This window comes from Malus domestica, chromosome 11 (assembly GCF_042453785.1).
Source record: "Malus domestica chromosome 11, GDT2T_hap1".
Taxonomy (NCBI): domain Eukaryota; kingdom Viridiplantae; phylum Streptophyta; class Magnoliopsida; order Rosales; family Rosaceae; genus Malus; species Malus domestica.
Genome location: NC_091671.1, coordinates 4,655,618 through 4,679,586, shown reverse-complemented (window position 1 = coordinate 4,679,586; position 23,969 = coordinate 4,655,618). Strand labels below are relative to the sequence as shown.

The 23,969-nt window shown below is 39.4% G+C and overlaps 4 protein-coding genes and 1 long non-coding RNA gene across 5 annotated transcripts; 3 read left to right on the top strand and 2 right to left on the bottom strand.

The window, feature by feature from the left end:
* The first annotated feature begins 1,007 nt into the window (after positions 1 to 1,007).
* On the top strand, positions 1,008 to 2,015 carry LOC114819593 (NAC domain-containing protein 41-like). The gene has a single exon (XM_029088797.1). It carries the CDS (start codon positions 1,008 to 1,010, stop codon positions 2,013 to 2,015), a length of 1,008 nt encoding a protein of 335 aa, XP_028944630.1.
* Positions 2,016 to 7,656: 5,641 nt separating this feature from the next.
* On the top strand, positions 7,657 to 8,676 carry LOC139189266 (NAC domain-containing protein 83-like). Its single transcript, XM_070807856.1, has one exon. It carries the CDS (start codon positions 7,657 to 7,659, stop codon positions 8,674 to 8,676), a length of 1,020 nt encoding a protein of 339 aa, XP_070663957.1.
* A 2,813-nt stretch (positions 8,677 to 11,489) lies between these two features.
* LOC103447583 (NAC domain-containing protein 83-like) lies at positions 11,490 to 12,611 on the top strand. Its single transcript, XM_008386781.2, has one exon. It carries the CDS (start codon positions 11,490 to 11,492, stop codon positions 12,609 to 12,611), a length of 1,122 nt encoding a protein of 373 aa, XP_008385003.2.
* Positions 12,612 to 13,105: 494 nt separating this feature from the next.
* LOC103447283 (uncharacterized) lies at positions 13,106 to 15,331 on the bottom strand. Its single transcript, XM_029088139.2, has 4 exons — positions 15,078 to 15,331; positions 14,658 to 14,796; positions 14,101 to 14,234; positions 13,106 to 13,998 (listed from the first exon to the last, which is right to left on the bottom strand). Exons 1-4 carry the CDS (start codon positions 15,221 to 15,223, stop codon positions 13,233 to 13,235), a joined length of 1,185 nt encoding a protein of 394 aa, XP_028943972.1. The 5' UTR covers positions 15,224 to 15,331; the 3' UTR covers positions 13,106 to 13,232.
* Positions 15,332 to 17,635: 2,304 nt separating this feature from the next.
* LOC139189344 (uncharacterized) lies at positions 17,636 to 18,605 on the bottom strand. The gene is made up of 2 exons (XR_011573188.1): positions 18,171 to 18,605; positions 17,636 to 18,066 (listed from the first exon to the last, which is right to left on the bottom strand). It is a non-coding gene; the product is annotated as an uncharacterized lncRNA (long non-coding RNA).
* Between the last annotated feature and the right edge of the window lie 5,364 nt (positions 18,606 to 23,969).

The window sequence follows — 23,969 nt, the reverse complement described above, 5'->3', positions numbered from 1 at the left end:
TGCTTATCCAAAATACAGGAACTATCTATTAAAAAAAAACTATAATAAGATTGTTTTCAATCGCATTAGAGTTACGCTTAAAGTTGAGCCTTAAAATCTTTTTTCCAAAGCTTATTCCCTTTTGTTTCTTAATTTTTTTTGTAGTTTATTCAATTTTCGTTTTAATGTTTAAATTTAGCAAAATTATAACTTTTTGGAGTTTAACAATGAATATAAAACGAAACCGCAGCACAATATTATCACAATTTGACGTCTAAGGTTGACCGATAGAGACTTGCTAATTAGGTTATTCGCAGTATGGTTATACTAATTACCAAATAGAGTGTTTCCCAATTACCTAAGAACTCACACTGGTTTTTTATTACATAATCTCTGTATCCAAGATTTAACTTCTAAATTTTCAGACCACTCATTAATATATACCATGAAAAAAAAATTACTAATTTACTGCATAACATTATTTATCATACTCCACGAAGGATAAACTTCCATTTAACTAGAAATTCTTTAATATTTCTCTTCGGTTTTTGTTCAAGCAAAATTCCATGGAGTGGTTTAATTTTAATTATTATTATTATTTTCCAATTTTGCGAGTGTCTGCATTGTTTTTTCACAATTTGGAATTAAAAATATTAATAGCAAAAAAAAAAAAAGGAAAAACATAGAAAAATTTGGATTTAATTGTTTCCAAATTAAACACGTGGTTAAATGATTAACGGCTATGAAACTTAACATAAATGAAGAGAGTCGGAGTCCTACTAAAAGTGAGATTTCTCTATTTCCTAATACAATCAGGACAGGCTAATTTAGGGTTTCTATTTCTTACTTACCCTCCAAGCAACTAATTAACCCTAAACCAATACCTCACCGCCCCATTGGCACTTCCCCTCTCTATAAATAGTACCACTCACTCTTTTCTCTCTTACTTTTGTCTGTCCCATCAACAACAACGCACAGAAACCTAGTCACCACTCGGCTACTGCACTTCATCTTCTCGTGTGTTGTTAATGGAGATCAATCATTCCCTTGTACCGAGTTTTTTCCGCTTCAAACCCACCGATCAGGAACTCATCGGTCGCTTCCTCCGCTACTTTTTGGTGGAGACGCCGCGGTTACTGCCCCCGCCACCGCACCACACCTTCATGCACAAGTGCAACCTCTTTGGCAACCACTCAGAACCCTCTGAGATTTGGGAGGCCTTTGGAGGAGGAGGAGCACTTCAACTTGCTGCTGCTGATCAACCAGCCTTGTATTTCTTCTCTGAGCTCACGAAGACAACCCCCAAGGGTTCGAACATCGTTCGGAAGATGGGAAGAAACGGAGGTAAATGGGATGGCAAGGCAGTCCCCACATGGGTTGAGGGGACTGACGGGACATCTACCTGTATTGGACTAAAAAGAACCTTCTGCTACAAGAATGAAGGCTCTGAGGACAATGGTGCGTGGTTACTAGACGAATACAGTCTCTTTGCGGCCCCAAGGAATCGCAAGAGCCATACAAGTTACGATTTTGATTACGCGCTTTGTCGATTGAGGAAGACGTCTGACATTAACAAGAGAAAGTGCCCGACTTCATCATCATCAGAGGATGATCAAGTGACCGCTTTGAAGAAGAACGGCATTAACAAGAGAAAGTGTCCGACTTCATCATCATCAGAGGATCAAGTGACCACTTCGAACAAGAGGAAGAAGAAGATGAACGCAAACGAAGAGATCGAAAGTGATGATGATCAAGAATTACCTCAGCCAGCAGATTCTGGAATTGCTACAGTTGGAGCTGTAGAAGAGAATGATTGGGATCCAAGTTTATTAGAGAAATATTTGCTTGAAACCCATGAAGAGGAACCTGTGAATCCAAGCTTCTACAACGAATGGATCGCTGCGGATGGAGGAGTACAAGAAGCTTATCATCCAAATGCCTACGAGAATGTGCTCGACCAATCATTTTACGGCAGCAGCTACTTGGATACTTGTTTTTTGGAAGATCAGTTCGTGCCACCTATTAACATGGTATAAGAGATATTTTAATAGTTCTGTGTAATTTTCCACTACCAGTACAACTTGGTTCTGAACATCTGTATACAAATTCTGTCGGCCTTAGTCTGCTTTGTTTCCAATGATTATATATGTATGAAATTATGAATTATCTGAGTCTGATTTTCCAGTAAATTTACTCAAATATGTTAATTTGATGACAAAATAATGGAGCTGCTCTTTAAACACAACTTGCTAGTAGATTTTCTTTTTAATTTACATAAAACGAATATTTTCTTGTCTTTAATTAATCGTCTGTGAATACAAAGCTTGAACATTTTGATCTCAGATTATAAGAGTTCATAATCCGTGCGCTTAATTAATTACCACATGACGTTTAAGCATAAAGCATAAGCAGGTTTTGGGAGAAAGAAAGTAAGACTAACTTGAGACGCAAGGCACCTCAAACCAGTTTGGAGTAAACGTAGACAAGCCATCAAAGCAGGGTAATACAATTAAGCAAGTGGGTAAAAAAAGATTTTCATTTCACTAGAAATTATAAAATTTGAACAAACATTGCTCGCACTCGTGTGCTTACAATTACAATAAGATCATCAAACATGTCTAACAGAGAACACACTATAATTGGATGAAATTAGGAGACAATCAAGTTAACAATCCAACAATAAGAGAACTTGTAACGCTGCTCTTCTTGCTGCATAAACCGTTTCTGCATTGGGAGTGGAGTCGTCAAGCCTATTACCTTAGCTGTAAAAGGCCCGAGGTAGCTTCTTCCGGTGATTGTTTATCATCTGCAACTCTAGTTGTCAATTGTTGCCCTGCGGATTGCCTCAATTCAAGACTACTGACATTAGAAGATCCACACAACCCAAAATTTTTATTTACTTCTGTGTCAAAGGATGCAGCAAGGTTCGAAGATGCATTCTCACTGGTGACACCTTGATACAGTGATACATTGGAGGACTTGTGCTCATTTTCATTGACAATTCAAACAAACCCTGATACAGTGATTGTTGGAACTTTACAATTAGCAAGAACCCTAAATCACAATACATTTGGAAGGTCTCGAACTCTCTCGTCAATAGCTCAATCTTCTACACGTCTGCACGATCCAATATCGCAGCAACCTTGTCATCCTTCAGGGCGTTCCTCATGTTGTAGGTGTAGTTCTCGAGCAAGCGAGTTCTTGGCATCCAACTTGGTCTTAACCTCCTCACCTTCAGGTTTGTACCTCTCTGCCTCCTGTACAATCTCTCAGCCTCTTCCCTTCTCAAGCTGAGCTTGTCATTGGTAATAGTGGCCTTGTTTGAAAGGAAAAATACACAAATTTACCAATCTCCTGTACCTCTAGCTTTTCATGTCATGGAATCCACATCGTTAGAAGTTCAAATTTCATATACTATCGAAAAGAAAAAAAGTTTGATAACGGGTGCAAGCAATATTTTAGACCACTTACAATCATCGCGTACAATAATTGGCTATTTATCAAAATTAAAAAGAATTAACTAATTTTAGAGGGAAAGAAAAGAAACGAAGAGACCTGGAGAGCAACACGTTAGTTGTGAGACCATAGCGTTCCCATGAGCACTTTTCCATTGTGCTCTCGCACCCAACACATCAAATGCCATATAGGGTTTAGGATTTGGAGTCATGAAGGATACAATTACAAAGCAGCATCAGGATATTAGCCCTAGCACTAATCACAGAGGAAACTAATCCCTAGCACAAGAGAAGATCCGAATGCACTAAGCAGCATCAGGAAATTTCAGTGCCAATTGTTGCCGTTTATTTGCAACATTGTTCCAGAGCTAGTTGCAAAGCATGAATGAGACAAAGATCTCCTACTCAAGTGCCAACAGTGCAATTGTGCAAACTCCTGACAGAGCAATTCACTTTATGATCATATTAAGCTATTTTCAACATAAGAAATACCATTTTCATAAAATTTGAAAACAAAAAAAGGACTAAAAGAAACTATACTTCCGACTTAATTTAAAGTTACATACAAAGGGGTTTTTAAATATGGGTCCGGTTTTATATGCCTAGTTTGAATGGAATCCACCAGTATTACATTCTTATAAGTGGGGTCCAGTAAGTAGACGTTAGCACTAAAGTATCCATGTTTTTTAAAAAATTACATAAATTGTCATTGTATGTTTTAACACAACTCATCCAAAAATTAAAGTGATTTAGATTTGGGAAAATAAATTACCTTCCTGTTAATGTTAATGTTTGTATACCTGAAATAGTGGAAATTCTAGTCTAAAATTTGCTTGAATTTTATTGGTCTTCCCGTTGAGCCGATATTATTGTTATATTGTTTGAGTATCTATTATTCAGGTACTCCAAATGATGGACATGTACCTAAAGAAGAGGAGGAAAACGATGAGGATTTAAGAAAGAGGAGAAGACCAACGTGCATATGGTTTAATACGCTAAAATTTAGGAGAATTATCTTTTACTCTTTCATGAAATTAAGGATTGTCATAAACTTATCCTGATACTAGGGTATAAAAGTGGACTAATATTAAGGATTATTATCAGTAATGATAAGATCAAGGGTAACATTGGGATGAGAAAAAATGATCCAAAAAAATATGAACGAAGTGGAATTACAATCATTGGACCTTATTAAAAAATAACTAAAAAGTGTGTTTGACACACCCCGACCGAGATCAAGGCATGCTGGCCGTCACGTGAGAGTGACGTAGCCATGTGCACAGTGCGGAAGCAATAGAGATAGAAAATATACGAATAATTAAAAAACCGAATTACTAGAGTATACTACTACTAAACAGGAAATGATAGGAGTTAGTTACAAAAGTAAACACTCCTAATCAGAGCATAATAAGTCTAGGTGTAGTCTAGTAGGACAAGTACTAGTTATATAGTACCAGGAATGTCCTACTATTATTTAGATAGGTTAGAACTGCCGACGCCCTCAAACCACCAACAACAAGCTTACTTAAAACCTGGAGCGGCGCAAAACAGAAAACGTAAGTGGGCAAAAACAAATGTTTTATAAAACCATTTCATTTATCAACATATTTAACCCCTCTTTGTAAAACATATATAATTTTTCCCAGAATCAAGATATAAGCATATACATAAATATATATGAAATCATATCAATTCAATTCATACTTCACATAATCATATTCATATATATGACATGCCAAGATATAATAGAGTAAACAATTCAGGTAATAACTTCATAGAAATATAACATATTAACCGGAACCTCTGTGGTAGTCTATACGGCTGAATTCGTAGCTCAAAAGTCACTACTATGACTTATACGGCAATATACTACACAAGAGTCGGAACCAAACAAAAAGGTCTATACGACAATAATGGGTGTAATACAATCATGCTCAATACTACTCTCACATAATAACTGGGCGATAAATCACTAGTCACCTACGAGTCGGAACCATAAATAAGGTCTATACGACAAGACTGTGCACCTAAATTGGATCCAATATGAGCATATGGTGCGGGAGGTGACATAATAAACAGGCATGTGCCATATCTATGGCTAAATCACGATCACCCTAAGTGCAGTTTTATGAGCTCAATATTATTCAATCACATATAGCATCATCGATGATTCACATAACCAAACACAACTTACCTGAGCTTACCTGAGCGTCCACAACACCACACACACACACACACACATATATATATATATATAAAGTACTACATACCAAATCATGTATGAATTATAAACTTATATGCATGGCATTTATGACATATTATTATTTAAACACATATTTCTGGGAAAATATCAAGTATATAATATATACTGAAAATCAAAAGCCCACTCACTGATAAGTCGAAGGGTCGTAGCCCCCGAGTCGCCCCTTGGATACGCTCGTCCTCGGAATAAGTCTCACCTATATGCGAATTAACTATAAAAACGTTATTTTAAAGCACATAGGCAAAACTAGCTAATAACTTCTCATACATGGCTCAAAATGGGTATATGAATATACCACAATGACCTACACAACCTCAGGATCATCCCCAAAATTTCAGATTAATTTTTGGACCCCTCACGCACCTCCACGCGCCGGCGAGTGCACGGCAAGACACGCCGGCGAGTGCACGACAAGACGCGCAGCCATGCGCAGGGAATCTTGACGGATTCCCTAACTGCCGTTAGGAATATTCCGTTAAAACCCAACGGTAACCGTCCAACTAACTAACGGCGTCAGAATATTCTGTCAAGTCTAACGGAATATTCCGTCGTCTCCTACCTCAGAACTCCGGCGACCGTCGTTGTCGCCAGAAACTGGGAAACACTTCTAACCATCTATTCTCACTCATTTTTCAACCATTTTCTTCGAAATTTGAACCAAATGAAAGCTTAGAGTGAGAAGAATGGCGTTATACCTATTTGAACTTCAAATCTCACAAAATCACGTCGGAGCAAGCTCGAAAATCCGGTGACCTCTACAACTCTTCGTATCTAACCTTCCCGACATCCAAATTTATCCAATGAACCACTCCGAGCCTCCTTAGGACCTCCTGAAGCTCTCTATGAGCTTAAAAACTCCTAAAAACCACGCATTAATTAGTGCATGAACAATACTCAAGATCGGGGTTATGGTCTCTCGGGTTCTCAACGTCCAAATCACCTCAAAACTTCTCAAAAACTTAAATAAAGTTATTCAGAACCTTTCTTAAGCATTAAAACACGTTAAAATAACCACGATCAAAATCAAGGTACTGTACCTCACACCGAAGCTTCTGGTTCCTCGAGTTCCCGTGAACTTCTCCTCGAACTAAAGGTACCATTCGACTCGTGGAGTCATCAAGAAGACAATAGTGACTTTAAATTCCTTGATATGTGAATGGTAGATGGTGCTTGGGAGTTGTCTGTACAAGAGAGAAGAGAGAGAGAGAGAGTCTGCGAGAGAGAGGGCACGGGAAGGAGAGAGAAGGTAGGTGGGTGTGTGTGGTCCAAAAGCCACCAATCACAACTAAGAGAACACTTAGTTCTAATTGGGTCCAATAATAGAGGAATATAGCTAATTGGTCCACAATCTTAAGTCTAAACCACAACATCCCATAATAATTCTCTACGTCCAAGGGTATTTAGGTAATTTCACGCCGTAGTTAAATAAATAACACACATTTTCGGGACGGGCTGTGACAGTGCTAATCCTAATACTAGGGTACAAAAGTGGACTAATATTAAATTAATTATTCTTTTTTTTTTCCAATTTAGCGAGTGTTTGCATTTTTTTGGTTTCAATTTTTTTTGGAATTAAAAAGAAATAGCAAAAAAAAGGAAAAACGTAGAAAATTTTGGATTTAATTGTTTCCAAATTAAAGACGTGGTTAAAATGATCAACCGCTATGAAACTTAACATAAATGAAGAGAATCGGAATCCTACTAAAAGTGAGATTTCTCTATTTCCTAATACAATCAGGACAGGCTAATTTAGGGTTTCTATTTCTTACTTACCCTCCAAGCAACCAATTAACCCTAAACCAATACCCTCACCGACCCATTGGCACTCCCCCTCTATATATCTATAAATAATACCACTCACTCTTTGCTCTCTTGCTTTTGTCTGTCCCATCAACAACGCACAGAAACCTAGTTCACCACTCTACCGGCTACTGCACTTCATCTTCTCGTGTATTGTTAATGGAGATCAATCATTCCCTCGTACCGAGTTTTTTCCGCTTCAAACCCACCGATCAAGAACTCATCGGTCGCTTCCTCCGCTACTTTTTGGTGGAGACCCCGCGGCTACTGCCCCCGCCACCGCACCACACCTTCATGCACAAGTGCAACCTCTTCGGCAACCACTCAGAACCCTCTGAGATTTGGGAGGCCTTTGGAGGAGGAGGAGCACTTCAACTTTCTGCTGCTGACCAACCGGCCTTGTATTTCTTCTCCGAACTGACGAAGGAAACCCCCAAGGGTTCGAACATCGCTCGGAAGATGGGAAGAAACGGAGGTAAATGGGACGGCAAGGCAGTCCCTGCATGGGTTGAGGGAACTGACGGAACTTCTACCTGCATTGGACTAAAAAGAACCTTCTGCTACAAGAATGTATGCTCAGAGGACCATGGCGCTTGGTTACTAGACGAATACAGTCTCTTTGCGGCTCCAAGGAAGTGCAAAAGCCATACAAGTTACGATTTTGATTATGTGCTTTGTCGGTTAAGGAAGACGTCCGACAATAACAAGAGAAAGTGCCCGACTTCATCATCATCAGAGGATGATCAAGTGACAGCTTTGAAGAAGAATGACATTAACAAGAGAAAGTGTCCGACTTCATCATCATCAGAGGATCAAGTGACCACTTCGAACAAGAGGACGAAGAAGAAGAGCGCAAACGAAGAGATCGAAGGTGATAATGATCAAGAATTACCGCTCCCAGCAGATTCTGGAATTGCTGCAGATGGAGCTGTAGAAGAGAATGTTTGGGATCCAAGTTTATTAGAGAAATATTTGCTTGAAACTCATGAAGAGGAACCTTTGAATCCAAGTTTCTACAGCGAATGGATCGCTGCGGATGGAGGAGTACAAGAAGCTTATCATCCAAATGCCTACGAGAACGTGCTCAACCAATCATATTACAGCAGCAGCTACCCGAATAATGCTTGTTTGGAAGATCAGTTCATGCCACCCGTTAACATTGCACAAGAGATATTGTAATAGTTCTGTCTAATTTTCCACTGCCAGTACAACTTAGTTTTGAACATCTATATACAAATTTGATCGGGTTTAGTCTGTTTCGTTCCCGGTGATGATATATATAAGGCTATCAATGATCCGAGTCTGATTTTCCAGTAAATATACTCTTAGATTTGTTAATTTGATGCCAAATAATGGATTTTCTTTTTAATTTACACAAAACAAATATTTTCTTGTCTTTAATTAATCATCATCGAACACAAAGCTTAAACATTTTAATCTCCAGACTGCCCTTCACAACCCGTGCACTTAATTAATTACCACGTGATTTAACGATTAAGCATAAAGCATAAGCGGGTTTTGGGAGAAAGAAAGTAAAACTAACTTGAGATGCAAGGCACCTTAAACCAGTGTGCATTAAACGTAGACAAGCCATTAAAGCAGGGTAATAAAATTAAGCAAGTGGGCAAAAGATTTTTATTTCAGTAAAAACTGTAAAATTTGAACAAAGATTACTCACACTTGTGTGCTTACAAATTACAATAAGATCACCAGACATGTCCAACATAGAACATACTATAATTGGATGAAACTGGGAGACACAATCAAGTCAATAATCCAACAATAAGCACTAGTAGCGCTGCTCTTCTAGCCGCATAAACTGCTTATGCACGGGGGAGCTGGAATCGTCAAGCCTTTTACCTCAGCTGTGTAAGGCCCAAGGTAGCTTCTTCCAGGTGATTGGTCATCATTCACAACTCTAGTTGTCAATTGTTGCCTTGCAGGTTGCCTCAATTCAACCATACTGACATTAGAAGATCCACACAAGCCTAAATTTTTAGTTACTTCTGTATCAAATGAGGCAGCAAGGTTCGAAGATGCAATTCTCACCGGTGATGTGTGAGAAAACCAAATTTCTGTGTACAATTCTGTCTTACTCTATGACTGCATCCATATACTTTGTTGATCACCTTGCCAGCATCACTCTGCTTATCATCTGTCAAACCATTAACAACAAATCCGATAATGTTTCTTCTTTTTCATTGTATCGCTCCTCCACTTTCGCTTTGTTTTCCAAGCTACTTGCTATTTTCCATTGTGCTATTTAACTGAACACCGAGGATTCACATAGAATCTGCATCAACATCACTCAGCGAAACGAACAGTCAAATTGGGCTCACCTACTAATCCAAGTTCTGAAAGAAAGCAAAAGAAAGTCTCAAAGTTAAAACAAGATTGGATTGAAAACGTTCAATCAAGGATATGGGGTCTTAAGTTTAATGGATGCTCAACTCCTGAAGAGAAAACGAATGTACCTACCGCCCTTTCCAAAGACGGCAGTGCGCTCACTTTGACATTCATCGCCTCAACTACATGTAGAAGGGAATAAAAATACAATAGAATACATGCCAAGTACAGATCAAGAGTTCCAATCTTATGATAATGATGATGAGCTACTTCCGCCTAGACATGAGGAAGATCATAGAAATGAAGAGATTGTTGATGAAAATTTTACTCATAGGTGAGAGTTAGATGTTGAATGAGAAAGAATTGTTAATCTTCTTATATCTAGTTAATACATATTTCACATTTAATTGACATGCAACTATAATGTGTTTTTTTTTTTAAAGAAACAAACATATATTCTTAATAAGTATGTATCATTTTGTTAATGATCATTATTTTTTTAATTGAATTTTCTCCAACACTTACATCAAGTTGTATGCTAATTATATACAAAAAATACTTATGAAAAAAATATTGAGAATTATTAAGGAAAAGTGCTTTTTTATTTGGCAACCAAATACTCTATTTAATATAAAAAATGCTTCTATACAATACAAAAAACACTTAGTGATTGCATGCCAAACAACAAACTGCTTCCTCATAAAAACGCTACGCAAAAGTGCTACAAACAAAAAGCGCTAGTAAGTAAAAACACTTTCTAAAATAGCACATCCAAATGAATCCTAAATTATTTGCAGCATTCTTCCAATTCATGGTTCTTGCTTCTTAATATGGACTCTTGGAGATGCTAGACAAACAAAACCCAACACAATCCAAATCACGTACACAAATTAAATAATACCACAGCATCGACCCAACCCGACCCGACCCGACCCGTCTTTCCAACTTCCAGTTCCGTCCTCGTCCTTCTATGGCGCGGCGCTGCTGAACAACCACCGGAGAAATTGGCGCAGCGAGAAGCCAAGTTAAAAATAAATAAATAAATAAAACGAAGTTCAAGTTTGGTTTGGGTAAATACCAAAACTTGAAATTCTTGAATCATTCCCCTTGTTTTTATCCAAACAAAATTCCATGGATTAGTGGTTTCTTTAATTTTCCCTTTTTTTTTCCAGTTTATTAGTGTCTGCATTTTTTTTATTACAAAATCCAATTTTTTTAACCGACCAAAAAATAAGGGTAAAAAAGAACAAAAACTTGAATGTAACAAATTAAACGCGTGGTTTATTAAAATGAGTAACGGCTATGAAACTTTGACATAAATGTGAAGAGAGTCCTACTAAAATTGGGATTCTCTCTGTTTCCTAATACAATCACAACGTCCTAGAGTTAGGGTTTCTAATTTCTTACTTACTCTCCAAGCAACTCTCTCTCTCTCTCTCTCTCTCTCTCTCTCTCTCTCTCTCTCTCCCTCCTTAGTTGTAATTGTAGCTGTAGTTGTGATCAGTCCTAATTGCTTGAGGAAATTGTATTGAATCCCTTTTATAAATACCAAACCAAACTACGCCATCTCTAATTGTCTGTCCCATCAACAACAGCGCACAGAACCTATACTCCAGTACTGCACTTTATCTTCTCGTGCGGTGTTAATGGAGATCAATCATTCCCTTGTCCCGACCGGTTTCCGCTTCAAACCCACCGATCAAGAACTCATCGGTCGCTTCCTCCGCTACTTTTTGGTGGAGACGCCGCGGCTACTGCCCCCGCCACCGCACCACACCTTCATGCACAAGTGCAACCTCTTCGGCAACCACTCAGAACCCTCTGAGATTTGGGAGGCCTTTGGAGGAGGAGGGGGAGCACTTCAACTTGCTGCTGCTGACCAACCCGCCTTGTACTTCTTCTCTGAGCTCACGAAGAAAAACCCCAAGGGTTCGAACATCATGCGAAAGATGGGAAGAAGCGGAGGTAACTGGGACGGCAAGGCGGTCCCCGCATGGGTTGAGGGGACTGATGAGGGGACTGACGGAGCTTCTACTTGTATTGGACTAAAAAGAACCTTCTCCTATAAGAATGTAGGCTCAGAGGACCATGGCTCGTGGTTACTAGATGAATACAGTCTCTTTGCGGCTCCAAGGAGGCGCAAGAGCCATACAAGTTACGATTTTGATTATGTGCTTTGCCGGTTGAGGAAGACGTGCCCGACTTCATCATCATCAGAGGATGATCAAGTGACCGATTCGACGAAGAACGGCATTAACAAGAGAAAGCGTCCGACTTCACCATCATCAGAGGATCAAGTGACCACTTCAAACAAGAGGAAGAAGAAGCAGCAAGAAAACGAAGAGATCGAAAGTGATGATGATCAAGAAGCGGGATCAAAGCAAAACATGAATCTGATCGATGTTGTTGAGGAGGAAGAAGGACAAGGCAATTCTTGTCTAACTAGTAATGATCCGAGATTGACCATCACGGTTGCCGAATCAAACGAAATAGTAGATAAAGCGCCGACCAATGGAGCAGTAGAAGAGGAAGTGCTTTCCCCAACAGCTTTTGCCTTAAAGGAATTTTTACTTTCTGAACCCGAGGAAGTGCTTATGCCAACTGCTTCTGAGGTCGCTGGTGATGGAAGAGTTGAGGAATTATATGCTGAACTCAAAGAAGTGTTGCATCCAAGTATGGATGATTGCTGGGATCGTCTCCAACTGCAGTCATTAGACGGCGGCAACTTCTGGTCAAGCACTTTTATGGATGAGCACCTTAATGTTTAAGGGTTGTAGAAGCGACCGGCCTTAGTTGGTACTGAAGATTTTGTACCGGAATTTTTATCGGATTTAGTGATCACGTTTAGTTAGTGTTTCTTACAACATTGGTGCAACAAAATTTGTCTGCACCATATAAATGTACTTTGTCTTTCCACTATAGTAGTTTACTCTTCTATTTGCTAATTTGATCAAATATTTACTCTGTTTTATAAGTTTACTGTTTCCTTTTAATTTGCACGAAAGGAGCAAGTTCGCGTCGACAGTCTAACTGAAAATCAACTTAATCGCATTGCAGAAACAAGCGTAAACTTTTTGAACACAAAGCTGGATTAACTCAAAATGTTTAAGCATCAGCAGGTTTTTGAGGAAGAAAGAAAACCTTCCTTGATATGCAAGGTAGTCCAAACCAGTTTGTAAAGATAAAATGTGAAAAGCAGGGGAGTAAAGCTATAAATGCAGTCTTCATCAAGCCATCAAAGAAAAGCAGTAAAAGTAGCAAGTGGGTAAAAAGAAGATTTTTATTCCAGTAAAAACTGTAAGAACTGAAGTGTTACAACAATATGCCATCAGGCAAAGATGACAATAGTTCCTCTTAATTATTCAACCAAACCACAAGATCATCAAGCACTATAATTGGATGAAATTTGGAGACATAGTCAAGTCAATAATCTGAGGATAAGTGGTGACAACTCTACTCTTCCCACCACATGAACCGCTTCTACATTGAGGAGCTGGAGTAGTCAAGTCTATTACCTCGGCTCCACAAGGCCTGAGATAGCTTTCACCCGGTGACTGATCATCGTCCGCCACTGTAATTGTCAATTGTTCCCTTGCAGGATGCCTCAGTTCAACACTACTGTCATCGGAAGATGTGGTAGCCACATTCGAAGATGGCATTCTCACCGGTGATGTGATAAAACCAAATTGCTCTGTGCAATCTTCCTTTACTTGCTGACTGTCTCCATATACTTCTTTAATTGTCATTTCTGTATCATCCTGCTGATCATCTTCTGAATTATGAACTATAAAATCTGACAATGGTTCTTGCTCTAGAGTGCTGTCATACAAGAATTCATCACATTCTTTTTCATTGTAGCACTCATAGCTTCCTACTTTATTGCCGATATCATTATGCTGATCGCCTGCTGAATTATGAACCATGACGTCCAATAATGTGTTTTCCTGTGGCGAACTACTGGTACACATATCTTGATCACATTCCCTTTCATTGCACCAATCATCTTCATTTTCAAAAATGTCATCAGATAGTTTGGTTGAGGAAGGAAGATCATCCATGGAGCAAACTTTGACCTTCACCTGCTCCGGCAGGCGTGGACAGCCAGCAGAATGCTTGGTGTACTGGCTCGAAAAGAAGTTCACAGTGAGGTTCAGGCTGATGATCCAAACAAACAAAATTTCACATCCCATTAGTACTATCAAAAAAGCATTTGTACTCATTCACTCACAATTCACGCATTAACTAATAAAACGATACCTGTTCCATGGCAGAAGAGTGAGCATTGTGTATGCAAGCTTGATCTTGCTGACAAGTCCTCCAAGGGTTTTAAAGCTTGCAGCAGCCTGCCTAACTGCCTTTGATACAGTTGGATTCTGCCAGGCCCATTCAAACTGCAATTTCCAAATCCAGTCGATATAAATCGGAAATCCTCAAGCTAACATGATCCCAACCAAATATTAATACATAACTGATTTCAAAATTGGTTCCAACCCAATGTGGGTTCCAATAAAACTGGAGATATCCTCAAATGAAACATAATTCTCAAGAAATTGGAGTTTGGAAGTTCCCAAATTCCAATTAATAAATCTTCATATAAATTTGAATCCAATAAATCAATAAAAAAAAAAAATAGAACCAAATGGATGCTAAATTAGTACAAACTCAATGTAGGACCCAATCAAACTGGAAACATCCACAATTGGCACATAATTAGGATATAATTCTCAAGAAATTTGCATCTAAGTTGATCCCAATCAATCATAATTGATAAATTAACTATATTTGGAGGGAAATAAAGACAAAAATGTAGAGACCTGGAGAGCAGAAACGTTTGTTGGGAAACCATAGATGCACATGACCATCTCCCAAGGCCGCTTTCGCTTCGTTCTCCAGGCTCCTTGCGATATTTCTCCGTTGTGCTGCCTTATTCGCCGCCGCGGATTCACTGTGAACCTGTATTCAGCATCACCCAGATAAACAAAGGGGTCACTTGCTAATCCACTTTATAAAAGAATGCAAAATAAAGTCTCAAAATTTAAACAAATTCAAATCAGATAGTGCCAAATGAACAAACAGCGAAATTGGGCAGAATTATTGATCGCAATTCTAAAAGAAAGTTTCAAAATTTATAGAAATTCAGATGGAAACATGATTGAATCAAGAATGATCTGATTATTCTGAACTGATTGGAGATTGAAAATTAATATAAGTAACTAAGGAAATTGGGAAATTACCCAATATAAGTGTGGCCCTTGTAGCGAGGGCTGCGAGAGTTCAACAGATAGCAAGCAAAGAATCGACCTTCTCCTTCTTCTTCTTCTTCTGCCATCGCCGATGGGGTTTCAGGGATTTCTGATCCTGCCTTTTTCTTCTGCCTCATCTCTCTCTACAGAAAGGTATACTGAAATGGGAATGAATACGATTCGACCGTTGGAATATTTTACCCCTATTTGACTGTTTGAAGGCCACGCCATTCGACGGTCATGATCTGTCGGTGGTGCTGAAACAGAAACCAAGTTTTTGCCACGACGCTTTCTGTTTCTTTACTCGCAAAAAGAATTGGCTGATTAGTTTAGTATCATTTAAATAATTCTTTTTATCCTTCTTGGTATTTGACGAGTACAAATTCTACAGTGATCTAGAAAAAAATTTCAACCGTTAAATTTTAATTTTTATAATATTTAAACAAAAATTTAATCGTTAAATTTTTAGAATATCATATACTTTAGAACACCATTAAAAAGTGTAAGAAGTGGTACAAGCCGACCATAATTATTTTATTTTATTTTTCTAAAAGGGGACAAGGCTGTCCACTCTTTCGGAATGCAATTCACCAGCGACATGAAAATCGAATTCAGGACGTACCGTGTGAATTAAATAAAAAAAAAACTTATTTTGCAATTTTCTTTAGTTTTTAAAGGGATTTGATTGATTTTCTTCAATTAAATAGCTTTTCGATTGTGACAGACACATCATATAATCAGTTTCCTCATGTTATAATACTGGTTTCAAATTCCTCCCAATAATATTTTTTTTTTAATACATAGATATTTTTACATTAAGGGAGGAGAAGTTCGGCTAAGTTACATAATGAGCAACCTAATTTGGTATCGAATTCATCATCTACAAGATTCGAATCCAAAACCTTTCACTTACAAATGAAGAGGAATACAACAATATCATAATATTAAGTGGCTCCCAAGAATAAAAATTAAACTTTATATTAATACAGTTGGACTTTATCTTGAAAAAAAGTTAACCTCAAGATCTGGCAAACTTTATTCCGAAATTTTGAAGGGAGAGGGACTTGAATCAATCAAGTTGTGGAAGGTTCATTTCAGTATGTCACATCCTCCCACCAACCAATCAGTAAGCAATAGCACGCCAACATGTAGTCAAAAGGTTGGCCAATCAGGAGAAATAATGAACGCAAAAGTACAACAAAACAATAAATCCGAATCACCAAGTCAGAAAACCTAGCACAATTTAAGCAACAAAATTAGGCTACTCAACTCTGACTATTAACTCCATAGTTTACAGGTACAACGTTGGCCGCGTCCTTCTAATGTATGCCGGGGAATTCTATGCTCCGGGAATTTAAACCGTTCAGATTATTGGTCGACGTTATATTGACCAATATCTAAGGGTTATAAACCCCGACCGGAGCACCATAGAAATTTTGGTTGATGGCCCTTCTCCAGCAGCTCTTCAAGGAATGAAAGCACAAATACCAATGTCAGGTACATGGAGTTTGCTTACTGCTACCATTACAGAAACAGAAATCCAGGTCATCCAAATCTTAAGATGCCATGTAGAAATTGGCAAGCTAACCTCCTATTTAGCGGCAGAGACGTCAAGAAGCAATTCGAAAGAAAATACGAGCCGATGCCATTGATAAGTTGCACATACAAAGTCAATTATCCTTAAGTTTGTCTTCTACACTTGGTTAGTTGGTTCATGTTCTTAAAATGCATCAAATTCATTTCTGACTTGTCAAAACATCAAAACATAGAAGACATCAACTAAGGAAACAATAGCTAACAGATCATTTGAGACAGAGGGGAAGATACAAGGAGAAAAGCATTAACGAGGAGCAATTACCACTCTACAAAAGCGTCATATTCCAATTCGTTTGATGAAAAAAAAAATTACACATTACAAGCAGAGAGCATCAACAGTTCACAACCAGAATACCAGAAATGTATAATCTTGCCGAAACAGTCACATAGAAAGCCAGCAAAAGAAACTACCATTACTATAGACAACGAATCCACATCTCAAATAGCAGTAACACGAATGGCATCACAACACTTCCTTCCAAATGCCCTAACATCGTCAACAAACATTAGCTCATAGGATACGACAGCAGCATTCAGCAGCATAGGTTACATATTCGCATGTGGGCATGTAGGAGAAAAAATCTCTATATTGGGCTGCAAATCGCAACCTCGATTAACCATAAACCAGCAGCCATGAAAAAGAAAAATTTCCATTATCCCTAACCACGAAAACACAGAAATTCCCTCACCATAAACAGACAATTGATCCTTACGCTTGTGAATGCAAGCATAAGCATGAATATTGGTGTATCCCAACCTTCGATGTTCTAAACGAGCGTTTCATAAAATCCTCTCTCGGCCTTTTCGTTAACATCAAGTATAGTACCTATACTAATCGATTAATGAACACTCAAACGGGTTAAAGTAGGAGACTTTCTTATATAACTGACAACATGCTCTCTTTATAAATAGCATTAGCAAGGAAAAAGTATAATGTATGAAAACCGCCGAAGTTTGGAAGCCTTAGCTTTATGTATAGCACAGGGAATAGCATGAGATAGAGGTGGATTATGTCTTGGTGAAATTTCTCCACACGACACTTGATTAGTTAATACAGAAACCAGAACCAGATAGTGTAAAATAGCAAAATTACAATACAAATTGGATAGATATTGTTGCTGAATGGTAGTAATTACAGCTACAGCACACCATTTGCAAACATCATACAACATTTCGGATTTCTTTTCAATTGGGACCTTTCAAAATTACAACTTCTTAGATTCTTAGTAGTCAATCTCAAACCTGGACTCGTGTGAGATTCCCAGCAATGATAGTATCAAGCCGACTGCTTCGACGCCGTCGACGACGCCAAATGCCTCCAGAGGTAGCGTCCGCTGGCCATGTCCACGACGGTCCAGAACCCCGATTCCACGGCGGAGCGAACCTGCAAGAGGACACAAAGGAAGCGAAATTTGTTAAAACGGAGAGAAACCCAAAGGAGAAAGCACCAATTGTGCAGGGATTGAAGGACGAAAATGGTTTGGGAACCTTGGAGAATTGGTGGGGAGATTTGTTGGGGTTTTCGAGTTGGTAGGTTTCTTGTTCATCTTGCAGCATTTCCAATTTGGGGCCGTCGGATTTGAGGTTTCTGAGGACAAAGAAGCCGGCGAGGGTGGCGGAGAGGAATATGAGAATCAGCCGCAGGGGACACATTTCTCCTTCTCAATCTCTTAAACACGCACAGAGAAGGACAGTAAAGAGGAGAGAGAGGGGGGAGGAGAGAGAAATGATTGAGAAATGTGTTGGTTATGAAAAAGGAGGGAGTGCTGTTGAAGAATGACAATGGTGAGAGGGAATGGTCAATTTTATTCTGTTTTGGTTATGGAAATGAGGTCATGACTTAAACTAATTCAAAGTATCGCGATAAATGCATTTGGCCTAACCAAACACACATCCACACACACGTCTCAAATTAATTGTCTAATTGCTTGAACATGACTTCAAGCATAAAGATTAGCATCTATAAGATGAGGGAGCGAGAATAAGAAATTTCGGATACAAGAATAAATGTTCTTAATTAAACAAAGTTTTAAGTCTTTGAGTGAATTTTTTTTTATTTTGACTTTAAAAAAATTTCGAGTGCACTAGTCCCATTGTCAAGTTGTAGCATTAATAAATAAAATACGCCTTATAACACCCTTGTTTGAAAAAATTAAACATTAAAAATTATAAAACATTGTTTGTATTTTTTCTTTATAATGTGGGGAACATGCAAGTGATGGATTATTTTGGTGATTTGAGTGTTATTTTTTAACCCACTGCTTAATTTAAACTTTATTTTCTCTCTTTTGATGTAGACTAATGTAAAATATGCTTGTACCAAAAAAGTTGATAAATATAGTCACAATAAATTGCAAAGCGAAGAAGCTCAAAGTTTTCTCCCAGTTATGAACCTATGTAAGGAGATTAGCATTTTCATCACACTGTCTGCCCATGAACATATGAGCTGAAGAATCTAATTATAGCTAGAGAGGTGGAGAATTTGTCTTTTGACGTGACATAGAAAGAAGGATTTTAGCTGAGTCACACAATGAGTCAGTTATAGTTTGGTATCAAAGCCGTCAAATAGGGAAGTCGAATTTAAGACTTCCTACTTATGAGTGGAAAATAATATCACTAGATCATACTAACATGATAACTTGTTTAATAGTCCTATCCTAGTGTTAGATTCGTCTCCCCTGCCCTACCCTAATCACAACTTAAATACTTACCCCACAATCTAGAATCCAGCAATAAAAATCAACCGCGTCTTCAAGAATTCTATCTTTATTTTGCTTTTTCTTGTTTTACATGCTCTAGTTTAGTGCTTTGGCATAATCTAAATCAACTAATTGAAAAGGTCTTTATGTATAGAGAGTGCTTCTTGGGCTGCTTTGCCATGTCTTCTGCCCCTAGTATGTCCGTCGTGTATGAGTGCTTCTTCGACTGCGGTTGTCGAACCAATCGTATGAAGGCATTTTTTTTCCCCTGTACAATGGAAAGTCCACCAAGTTGCATTTGTACTGGTTTTCCACTATCCTTTTTAAATGATCGACGACAGCGCAGCCGCCCGATAGTGCAGCACTTACAATCATCAATGGCTGCGCTAGCATCATGGCCGGTGACTGATGCCAACGTAAACCACTAATACAGCAGTGTTAAAGGCATAACTAGAGAACACGTGAGCAATGGCTGCATTTTGCACCAATCAGCCGAAAAAAGCCATTCCCTATCTTAAAATGCTTGCTATCAAATGTAGAACCTTCAATTTAAAACTTGTTGATGCACAGAACCGGATGGTCTTTGGTACAACAGAAAGTGTCAGGTTTTGTGACCTTCGCTTGGTTGCTTCAGTCACTAGTGAGAATAAGTACGTAAATGAATAGAGACAGAGAAGCAAACACAGGATGTACGTGGTTCACCCAGATTGGCTACGTCCACGGAGTAGAGGAGTTCTCATTAATTGTGAAGGGTTTACACAAATACATAGGTTCAAGCTCTGGTTTAGTGAGTTCTAGTGAATAGTTTAGTACAAAATGACATTAGAGATTATTGTGGGAGAATGATCCCTATTTATAGAGGAGAGTTTCTAGTTTTGTTCTAACATCGACACGTGTCGTGTTGTGATTGGCTTCTGATGTTGACACGTGTCGAGCTGTGATTGGCTTCTGATGTCGACACGTGTCGCATTGTGATTGGCCTCCTGGTTGAAGGGAAGCTCTTCTAGGTCCTTGACGGTATAACGTTGACCGGTGCTCAGTAGTTTCGGGATTGGTCAAGTATGGTACAAACAGTGCTCCCCTAAGTTCCCGAGTGAGGGAAGCTCCTCGGTTGGGGACTTGCAAGATCCAAGCCGCTGAGTAATCACGAAACTTCTAAGTACCGAGGTGTGGTATCATTTTCACTTACCTTATCTGTCTCATATGTAGATGTGGCATCTTCTCTGGAAGTACTTTTCCTCCATCCAGGGGTGGTATCTTTAACCGATGAAGATGCACAAGGTAATGTATCAATTTCACTTGAAGCTTACTTGTAGTTTCGGGCTTGGTCAAGTGCGATACAAACCCTATAGTAGGAGTCCCCCAAGTCGTCGAGCTAGGAGATCTGCCGAAAGAGGTGACAAACAAGGTAAGCAGTCAAACTTCCAAGCAAGCAACCCAGGATCGGAGGTTCGTCTTCGGCTTCCGGTTGATTGTTCTCCTTTTCCTTGTCTCTCATTCAGCTGCCAGGATAAGGAGAAACAAATGGAGAAGAGGTGATATGAGATACTTTTGCTTTTGAAGAAGTAACTTTCCACAGGCTAATTCTTGAACTGTGCTGGAGGGTTTTCTGGTTCCCTTCAGAGTATAAGGCCGACCCAAGAATTTGAGGGTCAAAACAAGTCCATCAAATCTAGAGTATGTGCGACCTTGATGATATGGGATACTGTTGCTGTTGACGGAATAGTGAATGTGGTATGGAAAGGTGTCGTGCTGTAGTGATATGTTTCAGCTCACCGTTGAACCTTCTGCTTCAATCTTTTGCATGGCAGAAGTGGTGTGCAACCTTTGCATTTAAATGGTCCTTCAGAACATTCCTTCATAGTGACTCATCCACGCTTGGCAGCTTCAGTGTAAAGAGCCAATATCTGATCAACTGTCATGAGGTATTTGCTGGTGGAATTCGTGACCTTGACAGCAGTTGAGGATGAGTACTCGAGAGCAATGCTAAGTAAGCAACCAGGCAAAGGTTCCGGGCAGTCAGTTCCAGATTGGAGGTTTGATTTCAGGTTCCGACTGACTGCTCTCTTTCTCCTTGTCCTGCAGGTGTGGACAAGGACAAAGACAAAGACAGGGAGAAAGCATGATATGGGATACTCTTGCTTTCGACCCTGATGATATGAGATACTCTTGTTCTTGGTGTGGCTTATTTGCTGAGGTATTATCGGGGGGAAATAAAGCTGAGTATTTCGAAAGGTTATGTTGAGGGTGCCTTCTCGAATGCGAGAAATGGTTGAGCATTTTTGCAGGTTTGTCTGTCCGTGAAGGAGGAAGGTCGATGTATATAGGGATTTCCCAATAACAAGTAGTAATGCTATTCCTTTACCCTTCTTGGTCACAACAATGTAGTGGGAGCTGCCAGCTTCACGTGTTTTAACTTTGTCAGAGCACTTTGAAAAAGTGGTATGTGGTATCTGGAAAGCTGATGTTACGTGTGAAGATTACAGACAAGCTTTATCTAAGGAAATCTGGCTCTCGAAGTTCTGAGAGTTGTGCCTCTTCGGTTTTCGAACAAGCAATCCCGTCGAGGATCTGACTCTCGAGATTCGGAAAGCGGTGTTACTTCGGTTTTTGAGAAAGTAATTATGTTGGGAGTCTTTTCTCGAATGTGAGTAAAGGTTGGACGTTCTTGCCAACCTGTCTTGCCGCAAAACACGGAGGTCGACACACATAGGGACTTTCCAGTTGTCAAGCAGTGGTGCTGTTCCTTCGAAATTCTCGTGCCTAAACTTTGTCAGAGATCTTTGACAAAGTTATATGTGGTACCCGAGGAGTTGATGGTGCATGTGGAGAGTGGTGATTGAACAGTAAGATTCACGTGCTTTCTACCTCACCAGAAATCTTCGACAGATTGCCCGTAATTTCCGCAAAGCTGAGTGTGCATGTGACAGGTGCTGACGAGGCTGAAAAAGCAGGTGCTTCTTCGATTTCTGAGATCGGCCCTCGTGGTCTCTGAGTAGCCCAGCTTTTGAGAAAGCAAACGCCTCTTCGATTTCTGAAGCTCCGTCGAGTGCAGATTTTTATAGAGGCTGACATTAAGTTCCACAGCACACTTGAATCTCTACCAGTAGAAGCTCCCTTCTTGCACTTCTAAGATCTTGATTTGTTTGACCTCTTCCCTCTTCAACACATTTGAAAATGTCTGGACCCTCCGACCATCGTTTTGACTTGAACCTTGGAGAAGAGACAGCCACGCCTTCTCCAGACAACATATGGTGCCCATCCCTCATATCCCCTACTGGTCCTCTTACCGTTGGGGATTCTGTGATGAAGAATGATATGACCGCTGCAGTGGTGGCCAGGAACCTTCTCACTCCCAAAGATAACAGACTACTTTCCAAACGGTCTGATGAGTTGGCTGTTAAGGACTCTCTGGCTCTTAGTGTTCAGTGTGCAGGTTCTGTGTCTAATATGGCCCAACGCCTATTTGCTAGAACCCGCCAAGTTGAATCATTGGCTGCTGAAGTGATGAGTCTCAAACAGGAGATTAGAGGGCTCAAGCATGAGAATAAACAGTTGCACCGGCTCGCCCATGACTATGCTACAAACATGAAGAGGAAGCTTGACCAGATGAAGGAATCTGATGGTAAGGTTTTACTTGATCATCAGCGGTTTGTGGGTTTGTTCCAAAGGCATTTATTGCCTTCGTCCTCTGGGGCTGTACCTGGTAATGAAGCTTCAAATGATGAACCTCCAATGCCTCATCCTTCTGGGGTTTTGTCAAGTACTGAGGCTCCGGATAACCACCATCCGGTGCTTTCTCTTTCTGGGGCTCTACCGACTGCTGAGGCTTCCCCTAAACAACCTTTGTGAAGGCTCCCTTTTGTTTATTTATTTTGACTCATGTATATGTACATATTTGTGGCTTTATCGAAAATATTAATAAATAAGCTTTGCTTCATTTCAACATATTGTGTTAAATACACCAAAGCCTTCTTCAGAAAGTTCTTTGAATTTTTTCTTTTGTTGAAACTTGTATTGTTGAAGCTTTGTGAGTGAAGCATGTAGTTTGAGGTAGTGTTCCCTTAATTTCCCGAGTGAGGAAAACTTCTCGGTTGGAGACTTGAAAAATCCAAGTCATTGAGTGGTTGTGAGACTGCCGAGTATCAAGGTGCAGTAGCATATGGTGGGAGTCCCCCAAGTCTTCAGGCGAGGAGAGTTGCCGAATGAGGTGTCTTGCTTGCTACTAATTTGTCAAAGTAACGAAGCCGTGTTTTGATGTCACACCTTCATATATGCCTTATCTAAAAATATTTCCAACTTTCGTGTGTTTGATGCTGCATGTTATTGACTAGACAAGATCAAGTGCAATTAGTAGCTTTTCTCTCTTTTTCATCTTTTCTTTGGTGGAATTGCTTTTCGTTTCCACTAATCAGCCTTAGTGGATGCAAGATAACACCATTCTCTATAGCTGAGATTGCAAAGTCGTCTGCATGAAAGTTGTTCCTTATCTTGTGAACTACAACATATCCAAATTTGAGATCCATCGGAGTAGTACAACTTCAGAAATGCAGGTATGATGAGTAACTGTTCATCAATTTTCTGTTAA